The 15,000-nt window shown below is 45.1% G+C and overlaps 2 protein-coding genes across 2 annotated transcripts in view; one reads left to right on the forward strand and one right to left on the reverse strand.

The window, feature by feature from the left end:
* The window catches only part of unc13a (unc-13 homolog A (C. elegans)), a gene marked incomplete at both ends in the record, with an annotated part of 40,645 nt that extends 36,910 nt beyond the window's left edge, over nucleotides 1-3,735 (forward strand). The window contains 3 exons of the mRNA XM_080833121.1: nucleotides 2,181-2,273; nucleotides 2,588-2,747; nucleotides 3,444-3,735. Coding sequence (XP_080689247.1) covers nucleotides 2,181-2,273; nucleotides 2,588-2,747; nucleotides 3,444-3,735 — 545 coding nt within the window. The remainder of the gene's footprint in view (nucleotides 1-2,180; nucleotides 2,274-2,587; nucleotides 2,748-3,443) is intronic.
* Nucleotides 3,736-7,907: 4,172 nt separating this feature from the next.
* Nucleotides 7,908-15,000, reverse strand: part of LOC308382749 (unconventional myosin-Va) — a gene marked incomplete at both ends in the record, with an annotated part of 20,649 nt that continues 13,556 nt past the window's right edge. The window contains 9 exons of the mRNA XM_080860277.1: nucleotides 7,908-8,069; nucleotides 8,481-8,561; nucleotides 8,679-8,853; nucleotides 9,277-9,574; nucleotides 10,000-10,120; nucleotides 10,479-10,568; nucleotides 11,436-11,587; nucleotides 12,003-12,128; nucleotides 12,657-12,765. Of these exons, the coding sequence (XP_080716403.1) occupies nucleotides 7,908-8,069; nucleotides 8,481-8,561; nucleotides 8,679-8,853; nucleotides 9,277-9,574; nucleotides 10,000-10,120; nucleotides 10,479-10,568; nucleotides 11,436-11,587; nucleotides 12,003-12,128; nucleotides 12,657-12,765 (1,314 nt within the window). The remainder of the gene's footprint in view (nucleotides 8,070-8,480; nucleotides 8,562-8,678; nucleotides 8,854-9,276; nucleotides 9,575-9,999; nucleotides 10,121-10,478; nucleotides 10,569-11,435; nucleotides 11,588-12,002; nucleotides 12,129-12,656; nucleotides 12,766-15,000) is intronic.

Consider the following 15,000-nt stretch of genomic DNA (forward strand, 5'->3'; position numbering starts at 1 on the left):
TGCTACCACGAAAATGCAGTGGAGGCTGCTAGCTGGTGACACCAGCTATAAGTTAAACAGCACCGCCATAAATCCATTTATACATGAGTACCCTACATCCATGACAGCTTGTAGACATCAGTGGATGACTTTACTTATGGTGGATGTGTGCATGGGAGATTGTGTGTGTATGTGTGGTTTGTATGTAACTGTGTATGTGTAAGTGAATGTGTTTGAGAGAGAAAATAAGAGAAGTGTTGTGTTGCTGTGTGTGTGTGTGTGTGTGTGAGTATGTGAGTCATGAGCCTCCCAGGCTAGGTGTTTGTGCTGACAGACGGAGACCCAGTGCGTGTGTGTGTGTGTGTGTGTGTGTGTGTGTGTGTGTGTGTTGGTGTGTGTGTGTGTTGGTGTGTGTGTGTGTGTGTGTGTGTGTGTGTGTGTGTGAGAGGCCCTTCTGAAGGTTTGCATGCCTCCTCCTGTGCCACCCAGAACCAGCAGCATGGAGCCCAGACTGAAACACGGCATCCTGTCATAAGGGTCACACACGTTGCCATCCAATAATTACAGCCTTACGTATGCGTTATATCCAGTAACTAGCGGTGTACAGGCCATCGGGCGTACAGGCCATCGGGCGTACAGGGTAAAATCCGGTGGGCCGTTGGACCTTCAATAATATCCCTTTTTACCGACCTTCTCTGTCTGCCTGTCATTCGGGGTAAGCATGAGAGTGTGCTGCATGCTTGCTCCTGGCCAATCACAACCGAGTTAGTTATTGCACGCTAACATTTTGACTAATGCAAATGTACCATGCAGCAGTGCGATGGCCGACGAATGCCTGGCACAAGCAGAATATGTCAAAATCAAAGTTGGGAATGAGAACGTGTTGGTCAAAATGTAAAACAGAGAGGCCAAATTGGGCCAGACGCTTTCAAAAGTAAAAAGCAATAGATATGCTGTCTGGGCATGACCAGCACTATCCCCAAGTGTTTAGTAGTCGATGACGCTTAGTCGGCGGGGAGCAGACTGAAGCGGGAAGATGGAGGTGAAATAATGGCTAGGCTGCACATTTAGTTAAAATGGCTGTAAATTGTGGTTGGAAAAAGACCACATAGCCTCTGATAGCCTATTAGTTACTGTTTAAGCCATGTTAATGACATGTTACAATACAAGCTGTAAAACATGTCCTCGAATAGACCCAGGGTAATACCTTCAAAATCACCCAGCAGCAATAAATAGACTATATCATTACCAGCAAGGAGTAGGGTACTAACTCCCATAGACTATATCCTCAAAGAGATTGTAAGCCTAGGAATTGAATGGAAAATAATGAACATAAAGTCCAGGGCCAAATTTCTTTCACAGTATACCCCTGCCAGTACCTCATCAGCCCCTATTATGAGTATCAATGCTTTTGCACACAGTGCAATGGGCCAGTGTGTAGACCCTCATTCAGAATGCCTGTTATGGAAATGAATCCTCTCTGACCATGGAGCTGGGCTACACTGCCTATTCCATTGTCATGCTTGCTCCAGTTACAAGGTTCAACAGAATGGGTGTGGCTGGATGCGTTATAGCATGTTGCCACCTTTGTGGATAGATGGGGACACAGCCGCAGAGGTCCTGCCTGTTGTCCTGGTTTCCTGTGGCTCCCATGTTATCCTCTGAAGTCCCAGTGTCCTTCCTTCAGCTCCCAAACGGGGACACTAACGTTTCCCAGTGGTATGGAGGCTAGACTGAACTGCATGCGGACCGGTTGCAATGTCTATGACCTAATATGTACTACCTCAACTTCATTGATCTCTACAGTACTACTAAGGAGCATGAATGCATACTTTTCATATGATATGCTGTTTTGTTGGTTGTTTTCATTAAGGAATTATGATTTCTTTTATATCAGACTCACATATTTTCTGGATTCCAGCAGCCCAGAAAATAGCTGCTCACACATTAAACCCATGGCTACAGCTGTACTTGATCTCCAAGCGGATAATTTATGCCACTCAGAGGACACTTGGTCTCAAGACGTCCCCCGTACTTCCAGCACTGCACTGTCTCCTTTGACCACATTTGCAGACTCACACTGAAGTCTTGCACAGAGGAGTAGACAGCTTGAAGCCAAGTGTCCAGAGGGGCTAGCATGTCCCCCTTGCATTAGCCGCTAGCAGAGCTCATATGTGTTGCTGCTGTGTCTGTGATGCCAGGCTCTGGAGTGGACGATGCTGTGGGAGAGGTCTCCATCGCCGTTGAGGTGTTCACCCATCCCAGCAGTGGAGAGCTTAAAGTCACCGTTAAAGGTCAGTCTGCATCTGCTGCCGGTTAAATTAGCCTTATTATCCTGGAAGGGATTCCAGATGTGTTCATGGTGCTTAAGTGGTGGAGCGAGGTGCCAGCAACACCAAGATGGTGGGTTAATTTCCCAGGGAGCACACATAGTGATAAATGATGTATGCCCCTACTGCTTCGCCACTTAGGATGAAAGTGTGTACTTAATGGACATCAGAACTTAACATTACAACCTCATTGATGATGTATCATCAAGGGCAATGATGCATCTTTCTTTCTCTGTATTCTGTCCCCCCTCTATTCATGTTCACAATGTTGTCTTCAGTTGTGGCAGCGAATGACCTGCGGTGGCAGACCTCTGGGATCTTCCGGCCCTTCGTTGAAGTCTACATCATTGGTCCTCACCTCAGCGACAAGAAGAGAAAATATGCCACTAAGTCCAAGAACAACAGCTGGGCTCCAAAATATAATGAAACTTTCACTTTGTGAGTAAACCATTTTCATCGTTATTTCTGTTGATAGCGTTTCACATAGCTTATGTAAGAGAGGGTCCATTCCAGGAAATGCCTGGCATGGCAACAAAATGAATTAATTATAATTGAGGAATAAGTAATTTAGTCATTTGCAATTTGTCTTGTGAGAATTAAGTAAGGGATAATATATTGTCCGGAGGTCGCTTATTATACGGTATTATATGGTAACTTGCCAAAAACGATAGAAGACATTCCTCCAACATACCCTTTTTTTATGATTTAGTTGCTGTTTCATGAGTCCCGTTTAGAAATAAATAGTTCTTCAAGCAAATAGAACTTTGAAGTTTCAGGTGTTGCGTAGCAACCCATTACTTGCTGACTTCAAAATACCATGAGTCTGTTACGTTAAAATGACCGGACTTTTTGCGGAATGATATGAAAGAGGTGAATTAGAAGCGCAAAACCCGTTGCCAATGACAGCGGTCATTATCTTTTCGCAGCGGTCTGTAAGCAGGAAATAATGTAGGGTAGAACGTTGGGATGGCCCATTCTAATCAACGGTACTTTTTGGAACATTCTGAAGAGCCGTATAATAAAGTAAACTATGCTGTATCATCTTCAGACTCTATGGTTAAATTATAATCCCATCTCCCTTTTCTGCTCTGCTCATTCTTGTGTTAACTCTCATTCTGACCCATGTGTTTGCAGTGCCCTGAGCAGTGAGTCAGCCCCTGAGTGCTACGAGCTGCACTTCTGCGTGAAGGACTACTGCTTCGCACGCGAGGACCGTACGGTAGGCATGTCGGTGCTCCAGGTGAAAGACGTGGCGCCGCGGGGCAGCGTGGCGTGCTGGCTGCCACTGGGCAAGCGCGTCAACATGGACGAGACGGGCCTGACTGTGCTGCGCATCCTGTCCCAGCGCAATAACGACGACGTGGCCAAGGAGTTCGTCAAGCTCAAGTCTGACCAGCGCTCGGCGGAGGAGGGCCGGGGTAGCTAAGGGAGAGGAGAGGGAAGCAGGGAGCTGTGGAAAGTAAACAAAAACACTGCCCTCTGGTTGTCTGATGATGCACTATTGTCAGAACATGCACACACACACACACACATCCATACACATAACACACACATACACACAAACACAGTCAACTACAGATACACATACACGCAGACCAACAGGAACCATAAAGAACAAGTCCTTCCCACTCTTTATACTGTGTCACCTGGACTATTGTTGTGACTGATAAAATAAGCACAGTCCAGACGTTCCACGCAAACATTGCAGATGGATCCGTAACAATGACAACTGCCATAATTTACTGCCCTTTGTATTGTCCCAGCTTTTAGGGTCTCAGTGAACATAGAGGAATATTCTTACTACTTCCCATAACCTCATTAAATACATTCTTTCTGAAGGATGAGAGTGAAACATATCTTCAAATACAAAAGAGTTTAATCAAATCAGATGGAGATATATACGTATATACAAAGCATAATTATATCATTAAAAAAAAACATATTAGACATAATGTTTATCTTTTATCTGTAATATATCAAATGTACTTCTTCAGGTGGTTTTTGATTTTTATTTTACTGTAGAGAATCTGCTGTTACAAGCAAAGATGTGCAATTCGTGGAGGGTTTAAGATGCAGCATGTAGTGCCATTACTGTTCTCCTGTCTGTCGTTCCCCCCCTTATCTGTCTCTCTCGTCCTCACACGTCCCTGTCCCACATGTCCCCTCAAGCCTGGACCAAGCCCTAGCGTGATATCTATATTTGTATTGACTATTTTTGATAGTTTCCAGTTTCCATGAAGAAGTTCTAACCCTTGCCTCTAACCTTACACCGCACAGTCTTCTCGCGGGACCAGACCTCTGCCCTGATTTAGCAAAGGTTTGTGGGTGTAGAGTTACTCTTCAGAAAACATTTTAAGCCAGTGTGCATTAGGTCTTTGGGCAAGGCATGTAGCTGTTCTCATTGGAAGTACACAATCGCTCAGGAGATAGATATCGGAGATAGATAAATAGTGGACAGTGCATAGATATTTTCATGTGGGACACACACAAATCTTTAGGAAAATTTGGGTCCTAAGCTTTTTTAGTTATGCAAACTCTTAGATTAAGCACAAGTGGACCAGCAAATTGTAAAGCTGATAGCTGCCAGTCTAAAACGGCTTAGACCAAATACCTAGGGGAAGCCGAGGAGGACTTAAGAACGACTTCACACGTATGAGTTTTGAAGCTCCACTCCCTGTTTTTCTTGAGGATTTTAAATTGAAGGGGTAACAAAAAGAGGCTGTTCTCTTTTTACCAGAGACAGCTCTCTCATGTAAGACTAACCTAGAAAGACACGTTAGTGCTGGGCTTGTGTGAGCTCCGTGGATTTAGTCAAATGACCAACCTTCTTTAACCTCCTGTAAAAGCACACTGCCTACCTACCTGACATTCCTTTGTCTGTCTCTGTGTGTATTTGTCCGCTCAGAACTCCCTGCATGAAGAAGGGGGGTGCCTGCAAAGCACCATAGTCCTGGAAGGAGACCTGGATGACTATGTGGACCAGGTCTCCACTCTTTTTCTATACACCAGTGTTGCCTGTTTGTGAAAAAAAAATCAACCATGGTTGATGAAGCAGAATGCGACAAGAAAGAAATGCTTTGGACTTTTGGTCTATTTCCGTGTGTGTATGTGTGTGTTTTTTTAACTAGTTTCAGAATTGTCTTTTACTCAGTTGAATGGTTGCGTGTTTGAGAAAAGCGATTTGACTAAACATTCCAAAATATGCCCCTAACGAGGGCTTTTACAAAATGGTTTCCGAAGTCCGTGTGCTTTCTGTGGGCTCACAGTTCTAAGTTCCTGGCAGAATCTCGGCAAGCGGCAGACGCCAGGAAGGATGCATTTTTTATTGTGTTGCCATAGTGACCTCAGACGGATGGATTTTATTAAAGCTTTTCTCAGAAATCCTTTCCTTCAAGGCGCCTCGAGCATCCATCCTCACTGTCTCTGAAAATCTGTCTTTTATGCCACTGACACAGGTCAGGATAAGACACAGCAGATCGACTCTACATTAAATACCCAAGAGTGGCCGCATCTCTCTCTCCCCATTAGGCTGATGCTGGGTTGTTGCTTTTGCCCCATGTTTTAATAAGCATGTCTGCGGTCACAGTGTGTCACTCGCACAGGTCCAGCAGAGCAGCGCAGAGCATGTCTGAATAATCTGTAGTAACAGCTCTCTTTATCCCCGCTCCCGGAGTATCTCACAGCATGAGCGCTTCAGGAAACGTGCCTGCCATCGCCCCCCTGGTGCCCGTTTGTACTTAGCTGGTGGCACAGTGAGGGCCAGGTGGCATGTGGCAGGCATGAGGTGGCAGCTTGGAAAGCATGGTAGAGTGTTTTTTTTTTTCTTCTGTGACCTAGTGCCACGACATGGTTGAATGAAGGCTGTCGTCGTGGGGACTGATGTGTCTCCGACTGCATCATCACCCCGTGGCTCTCTCTGCTTGAGCCAAAATGGCGTCACTGGAGTGGTCGCTGGCCACTCTTGCCTCTGCCTCTGTTGCTCTGTTTCGAGGTAGCTGTCACAAACAATTCGTCAAGGATCTGGAGTTCGGCACGTGGTGCGTCCCCCAAACGCACTTCATGCATTTAGCTATTTCTCTTGATATATGTGGCCATTTTAACATAGCTATCTCAAGTCTATGCATCTATTGAATGAAATTTACATATGTGTAGAGATTTTAAAAAAAAAGTTCTGTAATGTTTACAGTGTGAAATACTGTCAGCACAAACCCTTTGTTGTCTTGTAACCGCTTTTTGGATAATTGGCCAAAATGTTTGGAGCTATACATGTAGCTACTATTTTCATTTTATATTTATTTAATTTCATTATTCTATTTTCAATGTACATGTCAGGTGTGAAGGGTAATTTGTGGTTACAGGTGTGGTAGTTTTAACCTGACACAAACATGAACTGGAGAGGTGTTTTGAATTCCCGTGGCTTGAAACACAGTGTAACATCTTACTCCTTTTCAACCGATTTGAACAAATTGGGATGCAGGCTTGCAGGCTTACAAAGACGCCACCACAGATAGCCCCTGACTCTGGGCTTAGGGCTGGATCAGGGCCTGGATCAGTGCCGGGTCAGTGCCAGATCCCTCTGAGAGTGAGCCGCTACACTGGGCCGTTTCAGACTAGCATCCAGAATCTGCATCAGGAAACAGTGAGGTGTGATGTTGCTGTTGACAATTCATCACAATTAGTCACTAAGGCCTTGTGTCGTCTGTCTATGATGTGAGTGGCGAACTCTGTTACAGACTGCAGTAGGGACACAGAAGCACAATTAAAAGCACATGGTAAAAGAAGGGTAAGACATGACTTGCATGTGCAAGAAATGTAATTGGTACATGCAAAAACACAGAATTTGACTCCAATCCTGTATATAAGAAGTGCATGATGGGGGAAAAGTCTCTCTTGTGCCAGCATGTGTCTTTGATGTTATTTCCAATTGTTGTATTTGTTTATTTGTAATATTGTTCTTATTTATTTTGATCTTTGGGTATTATTTTGTATTTTTCAAAGGCTTGTGAATATATAAATATGTATTACGGATGTGTAGTGGTACAGAGTACTCGCATGAGAGAGTTTTTATACAGATGTTTATAATTTTTTTTTTTTTTAATGATTGCTGGGATGGAGTTGAGATGGGTTACTGCATCTCTGTGTCTACTTCCAATAAACAATGTTTCAAAAGACAAAACTCTTGCCTCACTCTTATTTATGCTACAGACACATTTACTTGACATGAACGTGGAACTAGTGGAATCACACACTCACAAACTGAGTGTATGTGGAAATGTTCCTCCTTAAAGATTGGATTGGTAGTAGTTGAGGAGATGGTAGATTATTGTTCAAATGTCTATGGTAATGACAAAAATTCCAATATTTTGGACACAGCTTATAACATCAAAGGAAACGGAAATTATGTACTGCAGTGGTACTTTGGCAATACAAATTGTCGCTCCAGACCCCCAACCTCTTCATTTGTTGTATGGCCTACATTGAGGGCACAGTTTGTTCTTTAAAAAAAGACAGTGTCTGCGTCGTGCCCACACTCATTTCCCTGACACTTAAAATCAGTGTGTCCGGGGGGTGTTTTTTAGTCGTCAGACGGAACGCAACTCAGGCCTTGCGGAGGAAGGAGATCTTCAGGGACTCGGGGATGGCCAGCTGCTCCGCGCGCTGGGGAGGGGGCGGCTGGTGGGGGAAGGTGACAGGGAAGACCCTACGCACATCCAGCAGCAGCTGCGGGGGCTGGCCGTCAGAGCGCTCCCTCAGCAGACCCTGAAGGAGACAGAGACACGGCAGGAGGCTTTAATATCCGCACAGTACAAACAAGCCACAGTCATGACTAAGAACCTTTAATGATGCAGTCTGGATTTCCGGTGACCTATTGGTGATATTTGAGCCAACAGCTAATCCAAGGACACCACTCCTTTACGTGCTCCCAAAACAAAGTGTTGATTGACTGGACTTGTACATGGCTCGGAGGAATTAATTAGGGAAAGAACATCTCCACTTACCTTAAAAATATTGAAAGCAAGTGCTGATCAAAATAGACCATTTTGATTAAAACTATTTATTCTGTATAAACATTCTGCACAAACAAAACTGGACAGGGGTGTATCAGATTTGATATTTAGACTATAGAGTCGTTTTAGGGGGTCCACAAAAAAATTATACAAATAGTTTTACCTGTACAATACGAATGAAATTCAGTGTGACCCTCTCTTCTGCATCGCTTTGTGGACTGTAGAGGGTTAAAATCTTGACAATCTGTGAGATGAGAAAAAAAATCGAAACATGAGATATGTGGGTGTTTCATATACACGTTCCGGGAATGAACTATGGAATAAATTAGATAAAAATCAGGTTCGGTCCAAAGCTGCCCACCTGTTGAGTCGATAGCACGTTGCAAGTCTGGACCAGTGCCGCTGCGTCGGACTCTGACTTCTTGCTCATTTGCAAGAGCTGGGCAGCCTGGATCAGTGGCTCCAGTGTGGCCACAGCGCCCCCTGCCTGCAGCCCACGACTCCGCAGCCACTCCTCCAGCAAGCTCACGTTGTACCTGGTAAGAAAGAAATGATTCACACACTGAGATCCAGTTCGGCCCAAATACATTTCAGAACTGCCTGTAAACCCTTTGGAGTTTTAAGACATTTCATTTGTAATGAGAATACAGTTGAAAAGGGTAGCTTAAATATTGCGGTAGACACTTAACCTTATAAAATCGATTAATAATGCCACTCTCGTGAGCCCATTTTCATAGAGTTATCAGCTAAAGGTCAGTACTATTGTAACAGACTAACATATGAAAAGACAGTACATTGTAGAGCCATATTGCATCCATATACTCTTTGTGAATCCTAGATATCAAACCCGTGACCTATGTATTGTCAGCACCTTGCTGTACCAGTTAAGCTACATGAGGCATAAAGTAAAAACCAGGTGCGCATGTTTGATGTTGCCAGCGAAGCCCCGCGTGTCTGACCTGATCTGCAGGCCGCGGTTCCAGCAGCACATGTCCTTGCGCAGCAGCAGGCTGTTGAGGGCGCTGGCGGTCAGCAGATGGCTGAGCTGGCGGAGGGCCTGTTCCTGCAGTGCCAGCGGCAGCTCCTGGTGGGTCAGGGCGGCGTGCAGCGCGCCCAGCTCGCGCAGCACCTGCACCATCGTGGGGGTCTCCGAGCCCGGAGCACGAGGGTCAGAACCGGCCCGCTTACGGGAGCTGGCCAGCTTACTGGCTGATCCGGACAGCCCCGGGATGGTCTCACTCTCCAGCATGGCGGGGACTAAGAGACAAGACAGAGGGGTACAATTGCGTCACAAACCTTTTTTTACCAAGTTGATTGCAATTTCAAATCAAACCATTCAAAAATACAAATCACTCTTAAACAAGGTAGTCATCCGTCATGAATGTACCAAAATCAGGGCAAATGTGCAAAAAGAGAATATGAGATCAGCGGGATTGTCTCCCACTAGAAGGATCAAAGGCAAAGGGGTGTCATGGAAACTGGCTGAAGGGAAAGCTCGGAATCATGGGAAAGGCAGCCTTTATACAACACAGCAGACGGTACACAGGTGTGAACAAGAGACACATCAGGGAGAGAAAGATGGGATGGGTTGAGAAAGAGAGAGAGAGAGAGGAGAAAGAAGAGAAAAAGAGAGGGAGTGATTGACAGAGAGAAAAGCCAGTGATAGGGAGGTATTGTCAGACCGATAATGGTCTGAAGCCGGCTCTCGGTGATAGCCAGCAGCTGCTGGTAAGCCTTGATGCGCAGGTCGCTCAGCGCTCGACTCGTCTCGCTCACATCAAACGCCAGAGGGAGGAAGTCCTCACAGGTGCCAGGAACCTGGCATTTCAATGCAGAACACAGAACACAGAACACAGAAAACAACTCATCATGAGCTCAGCCACTACAGTAACATAAATATAACACAAATACATACTGTACATAAATAACACAACACATTACATGTCAGCCACATGTCAGCCAATTCCATTGTGTTGATTTGTTTAGTGCCATTAACAATCCACATTGTCTCAAAGAGCTTTACGGAGCCCAAGGCCTGGACCACCACCCCTCACAAAGACTACCTAAGGGTGTGGGGACCATGACATCCAGAAATACAATAAACAATGGCTGTATGTTCTATTCACCCATGGCGACACAAAGAGAAGACTCTCTCACTCACCTGCTTTGATGAATGCTGTATAAGAAGGTCTGCGAGTAAGCAGGTATTTTTCAGCCATAGTGCTGTCATATCCAGATCATTACAATGCTTCTGTAAGGATGAGGGAAGAGAGAATAACCAACACATAAAACATATGCACCACCTTACACACACACACACACACACACACACACACACACACAAACACACACACACACACACACACACATACACCCACACACACACACACACACACACACACACACACACACACACACCCACACACACCAATGTCATGCAAAGACACACAGAGAGACACAAACGCATTAAAACACTAAGGATATCAATTGTTCTAAGAGGAAAACAGCTGAACTGTTAGAGTTGCCTAACAGCAAGTCATCATAGCTATCAGTGCCAGCAGTGGACACCGGATCTGGGTTATTAGAGACGCTTGTTATCTCCAGCAAACACATCAGTGACAATGCATCTGGGTGAAGTCAAGCACAGACAAGCACAGTCACAGCACACTGACCACTCAGATGAAGGCCTCCTGTCATTGACGGATAGATGGGACATGTTCGATTACATCACCCACTCATTACATCATCAGGCCACTGCTGCCTCTTGCGTGGGCCAACTCTCTCTTAATGATCCCAAACATGGGGATACTCAGTAGTACGCTAGTACAATTTTGGGACAGTTTCCCTATAGCCTCCTTATGACACTGGGTCTATATACATTTGACATCTGCTGGTTTGAAGTAGACCTCACTCCATGTCTCCATTGTATTGTCTATGTGTGGTTTTGTAATACTATTGTCACGATTAAGATATGTCTATTGCTTGTTATAATGGCTAATGCATTGTCTTTGGAATGTTACAATTACACAATGTATTTGCGGTACAGTGTTTCTGTAAGGCTTCCGGTCAGATTGTGGCAAATGTCCAGGAGCTGATCTAAGGTCAGTTGACCTCTGACCTTGAGTGCGGCCTTGATGCCGGCGACGGCAGCGGCACAGAGGGAGCGCGCCCGCGCCTGGTCCCCGCTGCAGTCGGCCTGCTGCACACACAGAAACAGCACCCGCGCAGCCAGGCCCAGCGGCAGGGACAGAGCGCTGTCCACACGGACGTCTGCAACACACACACACACACGCACACAGAAGAGGAGGTCAGCGAGGTGCAGCTACAATGTTTCCATGATGCACTTCGGATTGGTAGCTCAGACGACAAGCAGAGATGACATTTACCTACAGTTTATATTTTCATTTACAGTTGACATTAACATTCATATTTATGTTCACTTTTCTTCATTTGCTGTGAAGTATTTTATGTTCTTTATCTTTATTTGCCATTGAGCACACTGACTCAAACCAGGCAGCAGAACTAATAAATCAGACACAACAGCTGTAGTGGAGAGAAGGAGAGAAGAGACCCATGGTTCTGGAAGTGGAAACTTCCCTCTTCTCTGATGAGAAGTGCCCTCACATCACCACTGACTCCCCCATACCCCCCAACCCGCCCTCCCAGCTCCCCTGCCCGGCCGCACCTGTGATGAGGTTCTTGATGAGCTTGGCCTCGTCCTTCTTTCTGCACTCCAGCAGGCCTGCAGTGCTTCCCCCTTTCCTCTGAGGGGTAACAGGGGCCTGAAGAGCTGAAGAGCTCGCAGCCGGGCCTGAGAGGAGTGCACAGAGGGTGGGAGCGAAAGAAAGAGTAAGAAGAGAGAACGTGGAAGAGAGGCAAGCAGAGAGACAGAAAAGAGAGAGACTTTGACTTTCAAAAACCCTACAACAACATGCCAAATCAGTTATACTAACAGCAACCAAAATAGCTCTGAACTATTTCACCCCTATTCACCCCAGCAAAGAGAGGCAGAGGGAGAGACAGACAGACAGAGAGAAGGGGGGGGGGGGGGTGAGACACAGACAGAGAGAGAGAAAGGGAGAGACAGACACACAGACAGACAGAGAGAGAGAGAGAGAGAAAGGGAGAGACAGACAGACAAACAGACAGACAGAGAGAGAGAGGGAGGGGGAGAAAGAGGGTAAGGTAGAGAGAGAGAGGGGAGGGCAGATAGTCAGACACTGAGAGAGAACAATGATGAAAGAGAGAGGTTGTGACAGTGACCTGTCAGACAGTAATGGCCTCACGGAATGCCAGTGTGAGAGAAGTCAGAAGTCAGAGTGTGACGCTGCACACACACCTGTGAGAGCAAGAATCCTCCTCAGAGACGCCACACCTCTCAGATCTGTCAGCTCCTTTCTCAGACGACAGCACTCCAGCTCTCTAACCTCCACCTGCTCCAAGAGCTCCTAAACAAACACACACACACACACACACACATTCCGACACCCACACACACACACACACACACACATGACAACATGTCCTTGCTTCAAAAGGCACTGAAAGTAAAAGACATACACAACTACACTGATTCCTCGAGACTCACACTTACGCACACTACTGTACACACAGAACACAGAGGCCGAATCTCGATTCTTTCCCTTGCCCCTTTTGCTTTGTCTTTGTCTTAACCCTAGCACTTAAGTGTAAGGGCCAAGGGCTGAAAACTTTCCCCTATGAAATGAGACGCCACTTGGTTTCGGGTACGTCACTTGGCGTCGCTGGATAATACAGGATGGTACATGTAAAGCACAGGTCGATGTCTTCAAACAAGTGCTGTCATTCACAGATATCAAACGGAGTTCGCGGATAAGTTATCTGTAGACATGCGTGACTGTATGAGCTATGAAACTAGCGATTTAAAAAAAGTTTCAATTATGGTTGCAAATATACAGTACTGTGCAAAAGTTTTAGGCAGGTGTGAAAAAATGCTATGAACTAAGAATGCTTTGAAAAATGTAAACAATAAATGTTTATTTTGTATCCATTTACATGGTAAGACTGAGCACAGCAACAAGACACAACGTAGTTATACTGCATCAGCAGGGTCTCTCCCAGACAAAGATTTCAAAGCAGACAGGGGTTTCAAAATGTGCAGTTCAAGCTCTTTTGAAGAAGACGTTGAGGATCGTAGACGCAGTGGTCAGCCAAGGAAACTTAATGCAGCTGATGAAAAACACATCAAGCTTATTGACCTTCGAAATCGGAAGATTTCAAGCAGTGGCATCAGCTCAGAACTGGCAGAAACCAGTGGTACCCAGGTACAGACATTTACTGTCCAGGGAAGTCGGGCCAGAAGTGGTCTTCATGGAAGAGTCGCAGCCAAAAAGCTCTACCCCGACAAGGAAACAGGGCCAAGTGACTGAACTAAGCACGAAAACATAGAAACTGGGGTGCAGAAACATGGCAGAAGGTGCTCTGGACTGATGAGTCAAAATTAGAAATATTTGGCTGTAGAAGAAGGCAGTTTGTTCGCCGAAGGGCTGGAAAGAGGTACAATAATGAGAGTCTGCAAGCAACAGTGAAGCATGGTGGAGGTTCCTTTCCAGTTTGGGGCTGCATTTCTGCAAGTGGAGTTGGAAATTTGGTCAGGATGAATGGTGTCCTCAATGCTGAGAAATACAGGCAGATACTAATCCATCATGAAATACCATCAGGGAGGCGTATGATTGGCACCAAATGTATTCTGCAGCAGGAACATAACCCCAAACATACAGCCAATGTCATTAACAACTATCTTCAGCTTAAAGAAGAACAGAAAGTCCTGCAAGTGATGGTATGACCCCCACAGAGCCCTGATCTCTACATCATCGAGTCGGTCTGGGTTTACATGAAGAGACAGAAGAATTTTAGGAAGCCTACATCCACAGAAGATCTGTGGTTAGTTCTCCAAGATTTTTGGAACAATTTACCAGCCGAGTTCCTTCAAAAACTGCGCAAGTGTATCTGGAAGAATTGATGCTATTTTGAAGGCAAAGGGTGGTCACACCAAATATTGATTTAATTTAGAATTTTCTTCTGTTCCTTCACTGCATTTTGTTAATTTATGAAGAATTGATGAAAATAAACTGTTAACACTTTTTTGAAAGCATTCTTAGTTTACAGCATTTTTTCACACCTGCCTAAAACTTTTGCACAGTACTGTATATACGACTGTATAGAGCACAAAACTAGACTGTCGTAATTGTTTTGTGGACGGTACATGTAAAGCACGGATCAATGTCTCCAAAGCAAGTGCTGTCATTCACAGATATCAAACGTAATTCGTGGATAATAAAGTTATCTGTACACATGCATGGAGTCAGGCTAGTCCTAGCAAGCTACCATATAATCCAATGAAGTGGTGGCATACGCGCTAAACTACCGTTTGAAAGCTTCAGTTAAGACCTACAATACTATGCATAGTTCGTGTAGCACATTTCAGATCAAACCGAGTCATTATAAACATATAAAAAGTTGTGTAGATAGCTTTATTAATGTAAAATATTCCTCGCTTCAAGCAGCCATTTTTTTTTAAAAATTCCCGAGCTGGTTTCGCTGTGTGCTCTGGGATAGCCCTTGGAGGAGCAAGGTAGCTCTCCGATCAGCTTAAAAACGAGGGCCATACACCACTTAATCTTACCCCTTAATCTTGATCAAAT

The sequence above is a fragment of the Sprattus sprattus genome (genome assembly GCF_963457725.1).
Source record: "Sprattus sprattus genome assembly, chromosome: 2".
In the NCBI taxonomy this organism is placed as follows: Eukaryota; Metazoa; Chordata; class Actinopteri; order Clupeiformes; family Clupeidae; genus Sprattus; species Sprattus sprattus.